This window comes from Colletotrichum fructicola (assembly GCF_000319635.2).
Source record: "Colletotrichum fructicola Nara gc5 chromosome Unknown KSG_Nara_v1_contig01, whole genome shotgun sequence".
Taxonomy (NCBI): domain Eukaryota; kingdom Fungi; phylum Ascomycota; class Sordariomycetes; order Glomerellales; family Glomerellaceae; genus Colletotrichum; species Colletotrichum fructicola.
In genome coordinates, this window is record NW_027094051.1 from 5,191,750 (window position 1) to 5,212,751 (window position 21,002).

Consider the following 21,002-nt stretch of genomic DNA (forward strand, 5'->3'; position numbering starts at 1 on the left):
CCAACCGCTATCCCCAGGTGTCAGATGTCTTACCGCAGTGTGTGCCGACCTCGACACCCTCAGCGAACTGGTCGTCTTCTCCAGGTTTCCAGGCTCCCGACCGCTGCGCTGGGGAAAAGAATGGGTACCTCTTGCTGCTTGGTGCTTGGTTCCTAGCGTCTTGTCGCAGCTGCACCCGCCCGCCCCAGAGTTGCCCGCGATCTAGACCCGTTGGGGAGTGAGTGTGGGCATGGGGAAGACACGTGCCATGTCATTATGAAATCATCTGCGGGAGATGCAATAAGCGAAGCCTATTCACGCATGGCCACCACCTAAGCGAGCCTATCGACTTATCAGGAGTCCCTTGCGTCCAGACGAACGGGCTAACCAAATCTGGGACGTTCGAAGCTCAAACACTGGGCCTCCAGTACCGGTACTTCAAGATCGACGCTTGGCGGCCGCTGTTCCGTCCAAAAGGCACTGACACCTGCCCGCCCCCAATTGTAGCTCTACCACCCCGCCGCGACTACGCAACGTCAAACATCCACGACCAATCAGCAGACGGGTACAGAGCCACCGCGGTGCATTGTTGCAGCCTCCGAGAAGTGGCTGGCTCCCGTCCGTCTGTCTTGCTAATTATTGCATTGCTGCACCTACCGACCTTACCTGCGCCTGCATCTCGAGTGGACACCTTTGCGAATGCCATCTCGACTTTGAGGCCTGGCGAAATCGATACATTGCGCCCTCTCGTCGCCGCCTCACACGACTCCGCGGCGGACGATCCCTCGACACCTGCGACGCCTGTCGAGCTGGCTTGTTCATGATCGCCATCCGCAATCCTCGGAGCTCATGTGCGACCCGCCGGTCAGCCTGCTTCCCTCTTGATTCTGGATCTTACTCTGTCACCAACCCGTGAGCGCCGCAATTACCGCACCGAACCTTTACTTCAACATGTTTTCCGCCTCCGATCTCGCAGGGACGGCCCTGCGCATCGTCCGTACGTTGTCATGGCACAGCCATCCGCCTCAAGAGAGAACGCGCAAACTGACGATCCTCAGAACGTGCGGCCGAAGAAGGCGATCCCGAAAGTACGATGCCCAAGCTACCCATCTCCCGCCCTGCCGACTGCGACTGACTGTATACTCCAGGTTCCGATGGCTCTCAGAAGGAAATCTTCGCCGCATGGGCGCTGTTCATTTCCATCATGCTGCTCATCATTGCGTTCCTTACAAGCTACTTTCTCCAAGAGAGGAAGATTGAAGCGGTCCACGAAACCGTCATTTCTATCTTCGCCGGTTCGTCGTCTTCTTTCCATGTGCAGACTATATCCCGAGATGATCTAACCCTAGCGTCTAGGTATGACTGTCGGACTTCTCCTACTCGTGACCTCTGGCGACTCGATTCGAAACCTCATCAGCTTCGACTACCAAATCTTTTTCAACCTCTTACTGCCTCCAATTATCCTGGCGTCGGGATACGAACTACACCAAGCCAACTTCTTCCGAAACATGGGCACGATCTTGACATTCGCTTTCGCCGGAACGTTCCTGTCGGCGGTGGTCATTGGTCTCATACTGTGGCTCTACGCGCTCACCGGAGTCGAGTCCATCAGCATGTCGTTTGTTGACGCTATCTCTGTGGGAGCTACCCTTTCAGCCACTGACCCTGTGACTATCTTGGCCATCTTCAACTCGTACAAGGTCGATCCGAAGCTCTATACCATCATTTTCGGCGAATCAATCTTGAATGACGCTATTGCCATTGTCATCTTCGAGACGGCGCAAAAGTACAAAAAGGGCGACGCTTCTAAGCTGGGCTTGTTAAGCTTCTTCGAGGGTATCGGCATCTTCTTGATTGTCTTCTTCGGCAGCATGTTAATCGGCGTTCTCGTCGGTGTCATGACGGCACTGCTTCTGAAGCTTACCTACATCCGCCGCTACCCGAAGACCGAGAGCTGTTTGGTTGTGCTGATTGCCTACGCCACGTACTTCTTCTCTCACGGCATCCACATGTCTGGTAAGTTGACCCGACGACTGTATTCTGTTTTTGGCGCTGACCCTCTGTAGGTATCGTGTCTTTGCTGTTTTGCGGTATCACGCTGAAGCATTACGCCTACTTCAACATGTCAAGGCGGACGCAGCTCACCACCAAGTTCATTTTCCAGATCCTGGCACAGCTGTCAGAGAACTTTATCTTCATCTACCTCGGCCTTGCCCTGTTCACAGATAATGCGCTGCAGTTTCGACCTCTGCTCATCATCATCACCGTCGCAGCAGTCTGCGCTGCACGATGGGTCGCCGTGTTCCCGCTGTCCCGTGCCATCAACTGGGTCATCCGTTACAGGGCTCAACGCAGGGGTGGAGATGTCAGCGACGAACTTCCGTACAACTACCAGGCCATGCTGTTCTGGGCCGGTCTTCGCGGAGCTGTCGGAGTGGCTCTAGCAGCGCTGCTCACGGGCGAGAACTCCTACGCGCTCAAAGCCACCGTCCTCGTTGTCGTCGTGCTCACTGTCATCATCTTTGGCGGTACGACGGCGCGCATGTTGGAAATCCTCGGTATCCGCACGGGCGTCGTCGACGAGATTGACAGCGATGACGAGTTCGACATTGAGTCGTTCGGAGGTAACTACTACAAGCGCTCCGGCGGCATCGGCTTCACCCCCGGGCGACGGAATGGCAGCATGTCGCTAGACAACATCGCCTCACGCAACGGCACTCGTCCGGGCGCTGGCTCGGAACGCGGTAGCTACGTTTCCGGCCACCACTCGCCGAACCCCATCAAGCGAGGCACAAGCCTCAGCCGCAAGAACTCTGAGGCGGAGCGGGGCGACCTGCTGAACCGCAGCGGTAACACGACAGACTCTGATCTGGGAAGCGACATTGACACGTCGGATCTCCCGCCTCCTGCCCGTCGCGAACCCCGGAGGACGAGCCCGTCGATGCTCACCCCCGGCGCATCGAACTCGGCAACTTCATCCGCCATCCTGCAAGCCGAGCCCTCGCCTGCAGCGCATCACGTCTCTGCGACATCAGCCATCAGGCAGCTGTTCAGCGCCGAGGATCCTGCGGGTCTGTTCCGGCAGCTGGACGAGGACTTTATCAAGCCCAAGCTGTTGCTCGACGGCGGCAACAACAACAATCATCGCGGGAACGGGTCTGGGCCTGCTTAGATGTGGCTCGCGTGCAGCGGTTCTCGTTTCAATCTGTGTAAACGTCATTTCAGGGGTTTTGTTTGCTTTCATCTCTTCGGAGACGGGTTTGTTGCACTTCCAGCGGCACTGGGAGAGTGGGCATCATGTGGCGTTAGGCGTAACTATAGAGCGAGGTCTCGCATGAGGCCTGGGTTTCCGTATCATAGTACCCATGAAGAAATGTCGTTTCCTAATGCTATCCGATTCATTTTGTGACATGCAAAAGTTTTAACGTAATTTGGGTGTCCGGTGCGAGATTAGATGAGCAAGCCCACACAATAGCACACGTTCACATACGATGGTAGTGACAGATATGTAGGAGTGGCTTTCTTCTTTTTTTCATTTCGTCTTTCCTCATCAGGCAGCCTGTCTAAGAAGCACTGCTGCCCTCCCGTCTCGTCTTCGCATTACAAGAGGTTATATACAACCTTGTGGATTCTTTCGCCTCCGCTGCCAGTAAGAATTTCGCAATACTCCTTTTATCTATGTACACGACGTCTGCTCGCGCCGCCGGCCTTTCCTTTCTGTGTCGTCTAGCCGCATCAGAGTGCAGGCTAGGGCGACTGGGAGGCGGACGGCGCGACGACACTGCGAAGATGCCCTTGTTTCTCCCCCAAGGGACATGCAATCCGCGCTTCCCGCGGCACCCGTTATTGTGTACCGTCCCCTATCGCAAATGTCCGGGCACTCATCTCTGCCCCCTGAAGACATTTACGATTTGTGTGAGTTATGTGTGATGATATCATCGCGTTTAATAAGATGCCTCGTCTTCGCTACCTCGGCCTATGTTGATGGCGCAGCAGACGGTGTAGCACTTCCGCTTGCTTGGCGCTCGGGCTGAGTTGGTTGAGGGGTCGCCTGCTGTGTTGCCTGCGGAGTGGCCTGCTGTGTTGCTTGCGGGGTCGCCTGCTTCGTTGCCTGCTGCTGAGCAGGTGACTGAGCTGGCGGCTGAGCAGACTTTTGAACTTGTTGTTGAGCTGGCTGCTGGGCTTGCTGCTGAACCGGTTGCTGCGTCTGTTGCGGCGGCTGCTGAGCCTGCTGGGCCTGCTGAGACGCCTGAGGCGGCTTCACCTGCTGAGCTTGCGGGGTCTGCGGAGTCGGCGGAGGCTGCGACGGTTGCTTGCTTGGCTGGTTCTGCTGCGCCTGCTGAGCTTGTTGTGCCTGTTGTGCCTGGGCCTGGGCACGCTGTTGGGCTTGCTGAGCTTGCTGCGCACGTTGTGCCTGCTGAGCTTGTTGCAGCTGCTGAGCCGTGTGTTGTTGATGCGGCGTCTGCTGTTGTTGTGGCTGAGGCTGGTTAGAGGGTTGAGGAGTTGAATGCGGCCGAGGAGTTGACTGAGGTCGAGGTGTTGGCGTAGGTTGAGATTGTGGTGTGGATTGAGGTCGTGGTGTAGGCTGAGGTTGAGGTGTGGAATGAGACTGAGATGTAGCGCGGGAATGAGCCTGATGTTGCTGTTGAGCATGATGTTGTTGCTGAGCATGCTGCTGGTGATGCTGGGCGTGTTGCTGCTGTTGGAGGTGTGCTTGTTGCTGAGCATGTTGTTGCTGTTGAGGGTGGTGTTGCGCCTGTTGTTGCTGGCCATGGTGCTGGTGTGCCTGCTGATGCTGACCGTTCTGCTGACCATTGGGCTGGCCGGCATTTGCAGCAGCCTGCGCCGCTTGTTGTTGCTGTTGCTGCTGTCTGAGAAGTGCAGCATACTGGTGCGGGCTTGTTGAGGCTGCTATGCCGTTAGCCATACCAGGGGAAGAAGCGCCTCCACCACCGGCGGCAGCGTTCATAGCGCTCTGCGACATTGTCGTTCGCTGGGCAATCATCAACCGCGTGAGGTGATCCGTAGCTGCTTGGCGCGCCTCCTGTTCCGTCAAGTTGGGATTCTTTGCTTGAAACTGGGCCTGGATCGCGTTGAGCTGCAATTGGATATTGGGCGGCATCTGCGGGCGAGGCGAGCCAGAAGTACCATTGGGCATGTGGAGACCACCTGCGGGAGGCGTGGACATTCCGCCGCCATTAGCGGCGTTGAAGGAGGCCATTATTGCTTGAGCGTTCGCAAGGAGATGCTGCTGAGGGACACCGTTGACGCCATTGGTACCATTAACGCCATTGACGGTAGCAGGGCGCATGTTCGGCGGGGAGTGAGACTGCGAAGCCGGCGTGCCCTGGTGCATCTGCTGTTGACCCTGTTGCGCTTGCTGACCTTGCTGCTGTTGCGCCTGCTGCTGCTGTTGTTGATGAGGCTGTTGGACTTGTTGCTGCTGCGCCTGCTGCATGTGGGCGACGGCTTGACGCTGCTGGTCCGAGATGCGACGGGCTTGAAGCAGCAGGTTGACATTAACTTCCGGCTGGGGATTTGGCATTGGCATCCTGTGCTGTTGCTGGGCCTGCATCGCAGCTTGGATCTGCGCCTGTGGCACTCCGTTCATCTGCATCGGCGGCACGAGACCGCCCATCTGAGCAGGTGCGCCACCCATGTTGGCTGTCGGAGCCTGCATCGGCATGCGGCCACGGCCCTGACCTGGGACGGCAAGCTGGTTCGGCATGTTAGGGCGAGCCAAGTTACCATTGACCTGGGCAGCGGCGGCCACAGCTGCGGCCGCCGCACCGTTCGCCTGCATCTGGGCAGCGCCGGGAGTGGTCGCCATCTGGGCAGCAGCTTGGCCTTGCTGGGCACGTTGTGCTTGTAAGGCCATCTGGGGAGAATCTGTGTTAGTAGGTACGATACCCTCGGGATTTCGCACAGGACGTACCCTTCGCTGAGTTTCTTGTCGCTGGTGGAACTGGGCCACCTTCTCAGCGAGTTGTTGGTCACGCTCCCACCTCATCAAGCTGTAGTCCCTCGGCGTCTTGACTGGTCCTCGCGGTTGGGCCGACTCATTGGCTTTGCGCATGGCTGCCATCTGAGAAGCATGCTGCTGCTTCTGAGCCGCCGTCTCCCGCTTCTTGGCCAACTTTCTCATTGCGTCAATGAGCGTCAAGTGCTTCTGGTTGCGCCTTCGCTCCACTCTAAGCGGTGTGGACGGTCTACGCCTAGCAATCGGTGTCGCCGGTGTGGTTGCGCCAGCTGGTTGTTGTTGTGATTGCGGCTGCTGCTGCTGCTGCTGTTGTTGTTGCTGCTGCTGCTGCTGCTGCTGCTGCTGCGCCGCAAGCTGGTTCTGTTGCATGATCACCCGGTTTGCAGCGTCGATCCTGTTCTGGTATGCTTTGAAGTACTGCGTCTTTTGCATGTCCGTTGGTAGGCCCTCCAGATTGATCCAGCGCTCGAAGCACTCCCATGGCGTTCGACGCTCGGCACCAGAGGCGAACACAGATCTCGTCGTGAGCAAGCTGGAGATGAGCGACCAGTTGTACGAATACTCGCGAACAAGTCCACGTAACTCGTCATCTTCGGAAAGAGTCCATTGTGAAGGGCTGCGGCTCTCGTAGAAGTTTTGCATCGGCATCTGATATTCCGCAGGAGGGCGGAACTGGTGGCCGGCGTGAAGACGGTCTCTAATCGGCTTCATATCGGGGTTGAAAAGGGCCACGTCCGTGTTTTGCGGCGGCAGCTTCATCCTCTTGGCAGGCTGAGATCCAAACACGACCTTCTCGTCGTCGTCATCCTCCTCTTCTTCGTACTGGAAGCGGCTACGCTTTCTCGGAGGTCCGTCCGTCGAAAGCTTCATTTCACCCTCAACATACTTGCTCAGAGGAAGTGCGGGCCGGCGCCAGTGAGCATCCGGGTCAAACTCGGGGCCGGTGAAATCGAACGAAGGGACCTTGAGCGGTGCACCGTACATGGGCAGCTCCTGCAGCAGTTGGTCTGCCGTTGGCGAGTTTCGCAGCTCAAACACGACATCATCTTCTTCGAGTGCGAAAATCGCCGACGGTGCAACAGTCTCCAGGACCTCCTCGCGCAACTCATCCACGTGCTCAGGAGAATCCGAGTCGCCGGACGGTATCAGCTCGGGGGTGGGCTGAGCGTCGACCGCGTCCATGGAGGTGTCTGCCATTGACATGTCTGTCTCCGCCTCAGCCGATTGTGGCTTGGGGGGAATGTAGGCAGGAATCTGGAGCTCCTTGCGTTCTTCTGCACTGGATGTAACCCACTCAGCGCACGCCTGCGCCAGGTTGCGCGCGACCGCCATCTTCCACTTGCGCTCCTCTCGGAAATCTGTCCTCATCCACTTCATCTCTTGAAGCAAGACGTCCCAATGAGACTCGGGGCGTACCGGCTCAGCACACCGCTTTGGTTGACGCAGAGACCACTTGTCGTGCTGTTGAAGATGATAGACCCGCCGCAGCACACGGCATGCCTGGTTGTCTTGAATGGCCACGTAAGCATCGGGAGTCGACACCGTCTTGTGAGACTGATTAAGAATAACTTCGATCGGTTTCATCCACTTGCTAGTTTGAGTGAAGCCCTGCACGAAGAGTGGCGTAAAGTAATCGTCCGTTGGCAGGAAACTCTGCTTTTGCTGTGCGGGCACCACAGACTTGTCGGCAGAGCGTTTTGTTGTCTTTCCGAAGACGACCGCTGAGGGCGCGTTCTTGGTCTTGTCCTTCTTCTTGCTGGCGAATGTCTTTGATCTGACAGTTGGTGATTGCGGAGCAAGCGTAACCGGAGTAAGCTGGCTAGGTGGTACATTATCGGTGCCGGCAGTGTCGACAGGTTCCGGCCGCGATTCTCCCAAGATCTCTGATACCGACTTCTGCCGCATAGCGCCGGACGCCGTTCGTGTGACAGCACGTTCAGGATCTTGCGAGACATTGGCGAGGTTTTGTGGTTGCGGGGTTGCAGATTTTGCCGGTGTGGGCTCGGGGCGACCTTCTTGTCCATCTGACACAGAAACCTTATCCTCAGGGTTAGAAGCTGGCTCATCCACATCCATCTGGTCGTCACTCGAAGATTGTTCTTGACTATCCGGAACCTCTTTGGCTGCCGGTCCCGTGATCGGTTCGACCGTTGTGGCGGGAGCATCCTCAACGGTCTCAGGTGCTGACGGCTTCTCAGCCACTGGTTCAGGAGCCTTCACCTCAGGTTCTGGTGCCACAGGGGTGGACGCAGGTGGGGGCGTAGGTGCCTTTTTCGGAGTTTTAACTACTGGTGCCGAAGGAGTGGTGTCCATTGCCATGGATTCCTGCAAAAGCTGGGCCTCCGGCCCATCAGGAATTCGATCCGCATCTGCCAGAGGTGACGTCTCTGCCGTCTTCGGTTCCTCTTCAACCTTGTCCTCCGTCTCTGCCTCGTCCCTGGGCTCCGTACGCTCGACATAATGGGGACCTTCGTTGTCAGGGCTGGTATCCGTCGAAGCATCATGAACTGCCGGGGTGGCTGCTGTCTGGGTTGTCGACCCCGGTGACGAGAGAGCATCCGCAGCCCGCGCGGTGTCCGGCGGCAGCCTAACAGCCGGGGGAACCGTATCCTCCGTCTTCTTGGGTTCCTGCTGGGCGGGCGGTTGTGGTGCTGGAGACTGAGGAACTGGTAAACCGGTAGACGTTTTGGGCGCGTCAACAGGCGACGCAGACTCGACCTCCTTCGACGTGGACTTCGGCTCGTCCCGTGCAGGCGACGGGGCGGCCTTCTCCGAGTTGTCGCCATCCACCGGATCACTAGCATCCTGACGCGACGCATGGGAAGGGTCCTTGGATACAACAGCCGGCGGGGCTGGCGGAGGTGTCGGGGCGGCGGCAACAGGCGGCTTTACAGCTTCGTGTCGATTTGGGGTTGGGATCGCTGAGACGGGAGTCGGAGGCTTTGGTGGCAGAGCAGCAAGGCCGGTTGGTGGTCGAATGGACGGGGGAACGCCATTCGATTCGGTGGGCGCAGCCGGAGGCTGCTGTTGCGACGGCGCGGGGATGGGTTTCGCTTGCGGTTCGGCGACAGCAGCTTGCTTCGGTGGAGGAGTAGGCTCGGCATCTGGTGCGAAGAGGCCAGATGTGTTGAGGGAGTTTTTCAAGACATCGTAGCGTAGTTGAGGTCGTTGGGGAATAGCCAGCTCATTCAGCTTCCGTCCTCTGTAAGTCGTGTTAGCGACGGTTTAATGGCGAACAGGGCAAAACGCGACCAAATTAATTCAAAAAAGCGCGGCAGGGTAGGTTGCACGTACTGGGAAATATCGCTGCTTTGCAAGAACTGATTTTCGGCTGTTGTGAAGGGCGGCGCGTCTGGCTTTGCAAAAGCGTTTGTCGGGAGTGCATCGCCATCGGTCGCGACAGCAAAGAGCTGGCGAAGCTTCCGCTTTCTCGACGTTACAATTGAACTAAAAATTGTCAGCACCTCGAATTTGGTATCGCTGGAATCGGAAGAGCGAGCTCTATCGACTGGAATATTTACTGACTTAAATTCATCGCGTTTAGATCGCAAAAGCCTGGAGCGGTCGGCAGGCCCGACCTCAGTCATGTCATGAGCTGCCGCGACATCCGTTTTGGGCAAAAACGGAATGTCGACGATAATTTTTGGGATTCGCAGAGATGGAATCAGCGATCGCAGGTGATGAAAGTGGTGGTGGCGGGTCGTGACAATTGATCGCGATTGAAGTTCGTCGTGGAGGCGTGGAGGCTCGACCAGAATTTTGTCGGTCTACAGGCGCTGAACGAGTAGGTGATTCTGGAAGTCACAGGCCGGGCTGGCGGTGCTAGATTGGGCGGGAGAGAGATTGATGGACCAAGGAAAAAAATGTTATCGCTACCATGGGGAAGCGGAGAAGACACTGTGCGCGCCGGTTTGCGCTTACCATCAACGCGTGCAGATCCCGGTGATGGCGAGATGGACGACCGGGGCCAAAAGGAGAAGCGGCACAGTGCCAGGTCCTAATCTCTTATGCGATAAGCCTCTCCAATGGGGACGCCTGGACCGGACCCTCCAGGCTTTTGGCGCGCACGAAGACTGTTGAGAGAGGAAAAGTGAACCACCCCCGGGGGAATACTGGAGGCGTTCCATCAGTGCCTCTGGGCTTTCTCCAGCGCGCTCAGTCCAAGTGCAGCGTCGACGCACGCTCGTTCCTTTTCTTCTTCTTTTGCCCTTTCCCTCTTTTTTTTCCCCTTCTCTGCCGTCAAGGCAGGTATCGGTACATGTCTTAGATTAGTAGACAGGCGCCTCCAAACGACCCTGTGAAGTATCTACCAGTCATGATGGAGGTTGTCTGCTTGATTCAGGGTTCGCGTCTGCAAGTGCTGCATTCGTCTAGACCAACCCAATTCCTGTGTGGCCTGGCATCCAATCTCATTAGCATCCCTGGCCCCATTCACATTCCTCAGGTGCAAGCGGCCGTCGCTTCCTGCATGGGATTTTGCAGTTCCATGTTTGTGTGAAAATCTGGATCTCACTTGATTTCCTCTTGGCCGTACTCCTGGTTCTTGGACCAAAGCCTGCCCGACCATGCTGTGGACGTTTCTTCAAGGCGGCAGCCTCACAATCATGCGCCACGCCTGCAATTGGCAGGACTAATAAAAACCTTCACTCCTCAGGTTGGTTTTCTCCCCTCCAGCCTCAGAGCAGGCTTCAGATTCCGATGGTCATGCAAGTTTGCGCTCCCCCTCCACGACGGCCCGATGACAAACATGGCTTCTGCATGGGAGTCGTCCGGCTGGTCGCTTGACCATTATGCGATGACAAACGGGCAGGGAGCGACCGTGGCAAACGAACGCATAATGGAACACGCCAACGACGCCCAGGGCAAGGCAGTTAATAGCATCCTCACTCGAGGAGCCAGAACCCCGGTATGGCTGTTGGTGTGTGGGTGTGGGTGTGCTTGTGATGAGACGAATTGCAACAGAGCTGAAATCGCTTGATTCGCCTGCCTGCGCCCTTGAAGTCCGCTGAAGCAACCGTCATAGACACCCAGCCCGGAGGCGAGGGTGAAATGATGAATGGGCATGAGTCGGGTGCCTTTGAGCACAAAGGAGGCTCGACTCGCAAACTGTCGGCCAGCTATTCTTCAACGTCTCTTTCGCTCCGTCTAAATAGCAGTAGGAGCAGGTGCAGCCCAAAATCTCGCGACCGTCGAGTCAGTTCCGCGCCGCCAACACTCGGAAGAGCTGGAGCCTTCAGCGGAAAAGTCGTCAGTTCCAGAAGAGTTTTCGGTTGGGATCTCGGAAGGGGGGCGTCGATGTGCGAGATCAGACCGTTGGCCACACACGGGCAGACCATGACTTATCCCAACCTGCAGCCGGCTTTTCGAGATTTTTTCACTGGTTTTTGCGCCGGGGCCCCATGGGTGATCGGGTGTGAGAGAGCGAGCCTGAGCAGTGAGAGGTGCAGGGCGGCGGCCAGGGTCGAGTGCTCGACGCTCATTGGCCGGAGCTCGTGCTCCAGCGCGGTCCTAAAATCCTCACCATCATGTCGAAGCTGTCAGCTAGCCTCTGGGGGATTTTTGTCCCGAAGGCCCGTGAGCCGGGCTGATCGTCATCTTGCGCAGTCTCTCTTGGTCAAGTCGTTGGTGCTGGGTTGTGGTGATTTGTGCTGAATGGTCTTGTCGACGGACCCGGAAATCGAAGCTGGGGAACCGAGAAAAAAGCGAGCCAGTCGAGCCGATGTTTCGACGCAGCTGTGCGTTTGCCAAGACGTCGCATTTTCTTCCAGCACTGGAAGTCTAAACAAATGTCAGCAAGACTTGGAACTGCTGCAACACGCGACATAAAATCTACCTTTCAGAACACAAAATCGAGTAAACCAAAGACAGAATATTTTGAAAGGTGAGCTGGCAGCTGGATATGTGTGGGTGTACCTGACGGGTCACAGCTCCGGAGAAAAGAAATCGCATCGACGACAGCACGGCTTGGTCGCGAACCCGTCGCCCAATGAGAGGCCGTCGTGCCTTACACAATGCTTAAATCCTGAGAGTTATGCACGGCCCTCTCGGATTGGCTGGACGAGTATAAATGCCGTTTTGTGTGACATCACGATTCCTCCCGGCACAGTTGCAGTTGGCCCTTGTGGGTTCGTACAGGGGCTGGGCCATGTGCTGCCAATGAACTCCCAGAGTTGACAGCTAGGTTGACATAGAATCTGCACGCCAAAGTGTCAATGATAGTCTGATGGATTCGTCTTGCACAGCCGAAGACGGCTCCCAATTCGGGGCAACCTGTGTGCCTCGGGCGACCCCATTGCTCCTTTCCCGCCGGAGTCCGCAGCTGCGCCGTCCCGTTATTTATATGTGATAAAGAAGTCATCTTGCAGTTTCCAGTTGATGATCTGGCTGGTACATATATGTGAGGGATACGTTCTGTCAATATAGCTGGTCCACCAACACTTTGCATCATTTTCCCAATTGACACCGATTGATACCTGTAATACCGCGGTCCTATTGAAAATGTCGTTCCTCGGTTTAGATATTGCCCAAAAGGGCCTGTCTCTGTACACGGTTAGTTACCCCTCACCTGAGGCTTCATCCGCGTCACCAAGCTCACGATGGAGACAGGTCCCAGCCGCAGTAGCGTCGATTATGGCCGCTCACACCTACGCCTCCATGGCCTCGGGAAAGCTCTACGACGTAGCCAACCCGCGTAAGCTCAACGACGTCGTCGCGGCTGACGAGAAGTTGAACAAGATAGTGCGTCTCCCTCCGCCCGAGTCTTGGGAGTTCGTGACTGACCGTCGCTCCAGATCAAAGCCCGGATTTTCCGCGCCGAGGCCGCCGCTGCGAACGGCTTCGAGACTCTCGGCCTCTATGCGGCCGGCGTGGTCGCTGCCAACGTGGCCGGTGTGGATCCCCGTTTTGTTAACAACATCAGCTTCAGCTACATCGGCTTCCGCATCTTGTATAACATCGTCTACATTCGTCTGCAGGACAACCGCAATTGGGCCCCGGTGCGCAGTCTCTCGTGGATTCTCAGCATCGCTTGCACCTTTACGCTTTACTTCACTGCCGCCTCGAAGTTCGCTTCTGTCTAGGTTTTCTCCGGTTTCTTTGTAACTCGGGCATCGCCTAATCGTGTATACAAAATTGATCACGGCCTCGGGCCTGCTTACAAGCAACACTATGAGATTTCGTTTTTGGTGATTGGTCCCGGTGAAGTGGCGTATTTCTCGGCTTTTGATTTCATTGTATCGGCGGCGTCTTCGGGGAACTCGAAGAGGGAAGTGGTGTCATTAGGTTCCCTTGCGAATCCCCCAGACGGCTTCTTCTCGGGCCGCACTTGACAACCTCGTACCGCTCCAGCAGCACCCAGCCGTCCGCAAACGTGGCATCTGGCCCGCTTGTCTGCACGAGGCGATCTTGAAGTTCGGCCCCTCGCTTTTGCGAAGCGTACGTGCAGCAATCCATCATTCGCCTGAATGTAGTGGAACAAGCCTGGAATCCCTCATGCTCAGTCTTGCCCTTGCAATCAGTACCCGGACCAGTACCCGGAGTTGCTTCCAGTGTTGCGGTCCATCAATGGCAAGAAGGATGCATGACGGGTAAGACAACCTTCCGCATTGTGGAACATACAGGACTTTAGACCCAGATTGAGCCACTTAAATGAACGCAACTGCCCAAGTCTCTCTTTGATCCTTCCTCAGCCTGTAAGCAAGAGTCGTGTGGTAGTTGAACTTCAAGACTTTAAATGTCCTTCTTCGGCTCTAGGCTCTTGTCAGAAAGATCAGGCAACCTGTCTTTGTCTCCTTTCCTGCGATGTCGCTTGCTCCTTCCCTCCTTACGTACCTCCAAGCGCGTTGCTAGACTTGCGAAATCCGTTATCAACCTCCACTTTTGACTCTCTTGTTTCTCTCTTTTCCTCCACCTCTCTTTCCTTTCCTTCGATATCCCTTCTTCTTGTTCTTCTCAGCTCACCAAGGGTATCATAAACTCTTCTTCTTTCCTTCCTATTTCCAAACTAACGACTTTGTTCAAGCCTCATCACATCACTCTTACTCCAACAGGTCCGTTCCAACCTGCAACAATGTGCAACCTCAAAGGCATCTTTGTAATTGCTGTCTTGGCTGTCACAGTCACAATCACTGCTGCTGCTGCGATAAGGCCCAGCATCCAGCAGTCGGTTGAGACAGTCGTTGACATTGTCACTGCCACCACCACTGTTCAGCCTCCTGCCACTCCCTCTATCAAATGCGATCACCAGTGGTGCCAGGACGGAGCTTCCATGTGCGCCTACTGGGCTGGAGTTACAGGTAAGCTTCATGGATATGCTTCAGCACTTATCTCTACTAGGAAACTAACTTAGCTTTCCTGCCAGGTTTTGACCCTTCTCGAGGCCCTATTCCAGGAGAGACTGTCACCAACCTCGGTCCTTGCGCCATGCCTACGGCCACCGCCCCCCAAGACCTCCTGCCGCGCAAGGTTGAGGCCAACAATATGCTCATCACTCCTGCCCCCACAGTCACAGTGGACTGCAGTTATAAGTTCTGCCAGGACAGCACCTCGTACTGCATGTACTGGGCTGGTGTTACTGGTTGGGATGTCTCGCTTGGTGCGATCCCTGGAATGCAGCACACCTCTCTTGGCAATTGTAAAGCTCCCACCTCGACCTCAGTGGACGAGTCCGGCAACAACCTCCAGACACAGACTGCTACTGTCAAGGCTTTCAAAGCGAGAGGCGCATCTTTCTTTCAATGAACAGAGCGTCGTAGGTTGTCTCCAATTCTGCCTTTGTTGCCCAAAAGATTTGTTTAACTCATCAGCTGACACTATGGATTGCAGATGATCAACCATTTTCAAGAAGCTTGCAGTCGGGAGAAACTCAAGAGACCTGTTACCAGACGATCATGATGTCTGAAGAGGGGCGCCGTCAGCCTTAGAGACATTCGATTAGATGACAGAGAATCAAGATTCGATATTTCCAAATTGCAATATGTGCAGTGAAGAAGAGCTATGTACATGTCGTTACCCAAGCAGATGTGTTGCATTTACCGCGTATACATGGCGCCTCCTCGGCCACGCAACCAACACTTCTTAGGCAGCTATATCCAAGGTCAGTCATCGTGTATTTACTGTACTTCATGGAGACTGACCAGGTCCAGTGACGGAGGTCGTGATGGCGGTATCCTCGACATAAACGCCCGAGAAGTAAAAGTCCTCGTTGCTGTCCGGGTACCCATCACGGGGCAGTTCCAGAACGCCCAAGTGCCAGTCCGCACCGTTCGACGACGTCGAGGCAGAGACCGGAGCTACGACCTGCGTGAGGGGCGCGCTGCCCTCGGAGTGCCAGAAGCCAACGCTGCCACTGGAGAAGTTCTGCAAGATCATCACATCAGCATGCATCCCAGCCCAACCAACAGTTCCCCAAGCAAAGAAGACTCACAATCTCGTACGCCACGTTGTGCCACACACCGGCCTTCCACTCCGCCTTCCACAGGCTCTTCTGCTGCACCATGAACTGCAGGTTCGCGTTGCTCGTCGCGCTCTCCCCGCTGATCCACCCGCTCTTCAGCTCGGTGAAGTGGCTCTCGAAGAAGGCGATCTGGTGTTCGCGGTAGATGCTCGGCGCGCTCGTGTCCTTGCGCATGATGGAGAAGTGGTACCACACCTTGCCCGAGTTGATGGCCGCCTTGGTCTGCGGAATCAGCTCCGTGCGGCGCATGTTCTGCCCGTTCCAGTACGCCGTGCTATCGAGCGTGATCTTGACGCCCTGCTTGGACGCCGTGTCGGCCGGGTTCTTGTAGTCCGGCGACAGGTTGACGTATTTAGTGACGTCGCCTGAGCCGTGGATGTAGTACTGGTACGGCCCGACCTGGTTCGCCCAAGACCACTTGTTGAGGTCGGTTGAAGAGTTGAGGTCGTTGAAGCGGCCGTCCCATAGGATCTTGCCGGAGGCGAGGGGGAGGAGGGAGAAGAGAGCGGCGGCCTTCATGCTGGGCAAATCACGACGGGGGAAATGGAATGTGTAATTGTACTGGTAGGGCTGAGGATCTGAGTCGGACTGGAGAACCACCACCCCGCAACAGGAGAACGAACTCTTTTTATATCAAGTCCAAGGCAGATCCAATATGGGAACTCGGGATCACGACATTCGGTAGCGTGCATTGCGAACCCCAGAGGAAAATAGGAGTCCAGACGCAAAAGATGGATCACGAGCAATATAAACATCGCCTCGGACGGACCGAGTAGCCAGGAGCTTGCCCGCGGAGGAAGCTTCTTAAGACTGGCTTCGACGCTTGCTGGGTGTGCCGTCGCATTCGTCCGGACGGCACCTTCCGATGCACTTTATCATCGGTTCGGGCGATGATTTGGGGAATTTGTTTTGGGCGGAAGAGGGGGAAATTTAGGCTGTTTGAAGTTTAAAGCGTGCCCACCCCCGCCACGCAAGGAGAATAAGGACATGCCGTCTGGCAAGGGCATGCTGGGCGAAGGCGAACTCAATCCCGATTAAGGGGCATTCGGGCTCTGACGACGTTGAAGGGGTCGCGATTCCATCTTTGACCCTTTTGAAGCTTCCTGGGCATGCTAGACGCGCCGGATGAACCACGGCAATGCCACCGTGTGCCAAGGAAGCTTATTCCCCTTCCTGTTCAGGAACCGGGACAGAGTGCTCCCTCCAGATGCCGCGTGGTGTCTTGACACGTCGTGAGGGTTACATTCGGAAGCAGCCACCGCGGCTTACAGGCGACAGGATCTGCGGAGAAGGATAAAAAAGACTGAGCGACAAGTGGACGACCAGGCCGTGTGATGAGATCTTGGTCTCGTTCTTGCTGGGCCCAGGCATCGAAAATAGCCAGCTTCATGGTGTTTCCTATCGGAACATAGACACCCTCAATCACAGAATGACCCAAACGCCGATCGGATCTTTGTAGTATTATTCTTACTACCGTAGCAGCGCTGACATCCCCAATAGCGCGCTCATCGTCAGTTTGTTTACATTTGCTCGCACTCCCCCCTTGAATTCGCTGCTCTTGATCCAAATACCCAAGCTGAAACTCCTCCGCCCGTTTCGCTGCCACACTGGCAGGATCTGAACTCCCTTACCCTAAGCTCCATAGAGAAAATGACGATCTAGTGTCCCTTTTATGCCTCTGCCAGCCGTAGGGGCGGTCAAGGCTCGATGCCTATGTAATAGCGTCTTTTCTACAAATAAAAAAACAGGAACGAAAATGAGAGGTACCTTGTACAATAAGGGAAGCGGTAAACCTCCCCTATCTATCATCGTCGCTTTCAGCATAGCTTCCTCGAAAGCTCAGCTGACGCAATGCGCCTCCCACGAGCGATAGGCTCTGTGGTGCGGCATCTTGGAAAGGCCCGCGACGAGATGAGCGGCTTTCGTACCGAGGAGTGTCGGGCACTGGGCTTCCCAGCATAAGCTCATCAGCCTTCTAGGATGTGGCCGTCGAGGCCGGAGGCGCAGTGTCCTTGCCCTCCCTGGCGTCCACCTTCTGACGATGTTGCTTGTTCCTGAGATGCACCTCAAAGTTTCCGGCAGTCATTTCTGGACCAGGCGTGTAAAGCTTTCCGGGACAATCCAGACAGCGGATTCTTGGCAGGAACATCCACCTGACGCCCTCTGGCGGCTGTGAACCCGCAGGAACGGGCACCGGCATTTCTGTGGCGGGGTTGACTGCTGAGTACTTCATCATGCCTTCAAAGTTGTCGTACGTATACGTGTTCTTGAGTTGCTGAAGGCATTCCTTGAGCCACTCGGGCGGAGGAGGCTGGGTCATGTTAGCTACTGTTCCCATGCTTTCATTCATCACGCGAATTTACTTACAGCAGGTGGCGGTGGCTGGCCAGCGACTGGTGGTGGTGCGGGTTGTCGGCCAATTTGACCTTGAGGCAGAGGAGTGCCAAGCTTCGCGGGCAGAGCTTGGCTGTTGGAGGCCGGCGTCGACGGAGGGGGCATCGAGCTGGCGGGAGCCGCGACACTGGGGATGCGTGTGTGCGCAGGCGTTGACGGGGTCTGCGAACCGCTCGGCGTGACTCTGGCTCTGGGGTTCTGGAGAAGTCTCCGCAGCTTGTCTTTGCTGACCTTGAGCGTGACAATGAGCTGAGAAGGCTCCTCAGTCTCGTCTCTAGTCTCGCGGCCGCCGAACCGGTTGAGGTTTCTGCGCGTCTCATGGTGATGAATAACGCTCGCCTCGGGCGTTTCAGAGCGACCCAGGTTCGTGATGCGTTGCTGAGCGGCGCTAGCAGCTCCGCGAAGGCCTCTTGTCCTGGCCGTGCCTCCTCCGAGTTGTGAGACGCCCGGCGAGTCTGGGCCGGAGTCGTCGCTTGAATCGGAATCGGAAATCTCGCCGTCGCGGGCACCTGGCCTCTTGCGTGTGGTTGGCGCGCCGGCAACGCGCTTGTACAGCGTCGTCTCCTCCATGTTCGGGGCGGCTCCAGGGAGCACTGATGACACCAGCAGCGTCCTGATCGTGCGCTGCCTTTCCTTGAGATCTGGCAGCTGAGGCCCGCCGCGGCGGTTGATGGAGCGCTTCTGCCTCCTTTGCTCGCGAGAAAAGATGACCTCGTTCCGGTCCAGGTCGGCGTCGCTGAGCTCGTACAAGTATGGCGCGTAGTCTTTGGCTTGTTGCTGGGGCCTGAAGACGGAAGTGAGAGGAGAGGGGAGGAAAGCGTTGATGAGGTCGGGATCTTCGACCGGACGGCCGTCGAAGGGATGGCCTACACTGTACAGACTGCGAGTGAAGAGTTGACACTGCTCACGGATGCTGTGGGCGATGGCGGTGGTGAACTCGCCAGACAACGACAAGTCACGCGCCATGGTGGCGGCGAAATCCTCCGGCGAGTTCAGGGGGTTATTGATGTCCCATTCGAACTGATCGACCAAAGTGTGCTGGCCGACGGTGACGTTGAGCTTGATTAATATCCTCATCTCGTCGTTCTTGTACGCGGAATAGGGCAATTCCGGATCAAGCGCGTCCTCTTCGGAGAAGACAAGGGGGTAGAAATCATTGAGCTGGTCGCGCATCTGATGAATGACCTGGTCAAGGACCGGCTTGTTTGCCTGGTCCAAGGGGATACCGATGTCTTCCACCAAGTGCTGGGCGAAGAGCTCGGCGGGAATCACCCTGTCGTGGAGGTTCCACGTGAAGGTGTCGCGAAGCTTGATCTTCTCCCAATCCACATCGATCCGTATCGGCACGAGCTCCTCATGCATTTCCGCCTGCTTCTTCAGATCCTTCTTCTTCCACCTCAACGGATGCGACTGGCGCTTTCCGGGCCGCGGTTTCTGGCTCGGGTAGATGACCTGAGCGGGAAAGGGCGCTCGCATACGGGGATCGATGTCGGTGTATCCATTTCCGTAACCGCGATAGCCTTCGCCGTACAGCTTGCTCGGGGGAAAAAACATGCGCTGATTCTTCAGGATGCTGTAGTCGTCGATCTTGTCTCGCATCTGCTCCATGTCCTTTTCGAACTTGGCTTGCGCATCCTTCATGGCGATCGAGTGTTGCCAATCGCGCGCGACGTAGCGCTCGACCTGCATCTTGTTGAAAGAGTCCTTGTCCCGCACCGGGAGGGCCTTCGCGCTGGCAGACTGGGGAGTGCCATCGTGGTTGTTGTTGGCGGACGTGGATGCTGATGATGACGCTGTCGCGCCAGCGCCGGTGGGCGTGGACGTGGATGGCTGGGCGGCCATTGTGGAGGGAATGTGCAGGGTGCCGAATCGCAACGGCAATGCGACGGGCGCGAGCTGGTGTAGATAACGCGCAGACTGGCCCGAGGTCGATTTGTGCGCGTGTTGTGGCAGATGCCAATTGGCGATGCCTCCAAAGTCGGATCAAGAGGTGCAAGGTGGATTCTGCTACGTCTGCGGCAGCCTCCTGCTCCGTGTTGGTGTTGGGCGGGAAGGCTGGTGCCAGGTGGCTAACGCACCAAATGTCTTTCGGACGTGTTTTTGCTGGGCATTCCCTGCGTAGATGGGTCAGAGTGACCCGGTTCTGTTAGCCGGCGCAGACCAGTACCAGGCTTTCAGGGGACGGGAGTTGCAGTTGCCTCTTGCTTCGAAAATTCATTGGTCACGCTAATGTACTCTGCCATACAAATTAAGCAGAACGGTACCTATCGCCGCTCCTACACGTCCTCGGTCGCTGCCGCACTAAGCACAAGGTGCTGAGCGTGTCTTTCACGATCTGAGCGCGTCCTGACCTCGACTGGCACTGGACTTGGCCGCACCGCCTCGAGTCGGCGCCACACCTGCCTCGAGGCAACCTCGCGCGTGGCGCACTACATGAAGCATCCAGAACAGTTGCTGCGACAGCTGCTTTGCCATGGTCACAGTCTACCACATTCGTAGTCACGAAGACATGAGGCAGCACCGCCCTTCTGGTCGACATCGATGAGTCCCGGCCAGGATCGTCTTGACCAGGACGAACATAATACGCTGTCGCCAGCGCCAGACGTGTAGAAACCCTCCCATCTCTTGGAGAGATCCCATGTGGCCTTACGGTACGGCCCGGGCTTTTGCCGGTTTGAGGTTGGTGGGATGACGGGTTGCCCTGAGCTGTGAGCATCGGCAGCTTCAGCTCTGGTTGGGCTGAGCCGAGAAAAGGTTCTTTCATTCACCGAGTACACCTTGAGCCGGAGCTACCTCACCTTGGGTCATGCACCTGGAACCCTTCACCTCGGAGGCGGCTGGGCACCCGGTACCTGAGCTCTTGTTACCTTCACCTTGCCTCAGGTGCCTGCTTCACTGTCAAGGAACAATTTAGGCTTCACCCGACCACAGGTAGCACGGCACAAAAACGCTCCCATCTCTCTCCTGCTGCCGCGTGAACCGTCAACAACGATTCGCTGAATCGCTGGTGGGCGTACCTGTGTAAAGTACCTTACCTTACCTCACTCACGTACCGACGTAACGACTCTAAGCGATCCCGGCGCAAATTCTCCACCACAGGTACATCAGACTGGACCTTGGAACTGCATCTGCTTGACCTGCCCGAGCACCCACAAACAGCAGCTAGCCCCTCCTTCCCCGCCCTGAAAATCGACG

General features: G+C 56.4%; 6 protein-coding genes across 6 annotated transcripts; 3 read left to right on the forward strand and 3 right to left on the reverse strand.

The window, feature by feature from the left end:
* Positions 1-930: 930 nt before the first annotated feature.
* Positions 931-3,151, forward strand: NHX1 (Endosomal/prevacuolar sodium/hydrogen exchanger; the record flags this gene model as incomplete). Its single annotated transcript, XM_032034515.1, has 5 exons — positions 931-976; positions 1,038-1,067; positions 1,128-1,274; positions 1,336-1,995; positions 2,046-3,151. The coding sequence occupies 5 exons, from the start codon at positions 931-933 to the stop codon at positions 3,149-3,151; spliced, it is 1,989 nt and encodes a 662-aa protein (XP_031886314.1).
* An 804-nt stretch (positions 3,152-3,955) lies between these two features.
* On the reverse strand, positions 3,956-9,546 carry EAF1 (Chromatin modification-related protein EAF1; the record flags this gene model as incomplete). The annotated part of the gene is made up of 4 exons (XM_066150835.1): positions 3,956-5,857; positions 5,915-9,161; positions 9,254-9,406; positions 9,485-9,546. 4 exons carry the CDS (start codon positions 9,544-9,546, stop codon positions 3,956-3,958), a joined length of 5,364 nt encoding a protein of 1,787 aa, XP_066009927.1.
* Positions 9,547-12,457: 2,911 nt separating this feature from the next.
* On the forward strand, positions 12,458-13,038 carry CGGC5_v001461 (uncharacterized protein; the record flags this gene model as incomplete). Its single annotated transcript, XM_032034517.1, has 3 exons — positions 12,458-12,508; positions 12,566-12,697; positions 12,751-13,038. 3 exons carry the CDS (start codon positions 12,458-12,460, stop codon positions 13,036-13,038), a joined length of 471 nt encoding a protein of 156 aa, XP_031886322.1.
* Positions 13,039-14,027: 989 nt separating this feature from the next.
* Positions 14,028-14,786, forward strand: CGGC5_v001462 (uncharacterized protein; the record flags this gene model as incomplete). Its single annotated transcript, XM_066150836.1, has 4 exons — positions 14,028-14,253; positions 14,319-14,552; positions 14,663-14,708; positions 14,783-14,786. The coding sequence occupies 4 exons, from the start codon at positions 14,028-14,030 to the stop codon at positions 14,784-14,786; spliced, it is 510 nt and encodes a 169-aa protein (XP_066009926.1).
* A 248-nt stretch (positions 14,787-15,034) lies between these two features.
* CGGC5_v001463 (uncharacterized protein) lies at positions 15,035-15,932 on the reverse strand (the record flags this gene model as incomplete). Its single annotated transcript, XM_032034520.1, has 3 exons — positions 15,035-15,042; positions 15,094-15,316; positions 15,384-15,932. 3 exons carry the CDS (start codon positions 15,930-15,932, stop codon positions 15,035-15,037), a joined length of 780 nt encoding a protein of 259 aa, XP_031886265.1.
* Positions 15,933-17,388: 1,456 nt separating this feature from the next.
* On the reverse strand, positions 17,389-19,649 carry snf5 (SWI/SNF chromatin-remodeling complex subunit snf5; the record flags this gene model as incomplete). Its single annotated transcript, XM_032034521.1, has 2 exons — positions 17,389-17,724; positions 17,781-19,649. 2 exons carry the CDS (start codon positions 19,647-19,649, stop codon positions 17,389-17,391), a joined length of 2,205 nt encoding a protein of 734 aa, XP_031886264.1.
* Between the last annotated feature and the right edge of the window lie 1,353 nt (positions 19,650-21,002).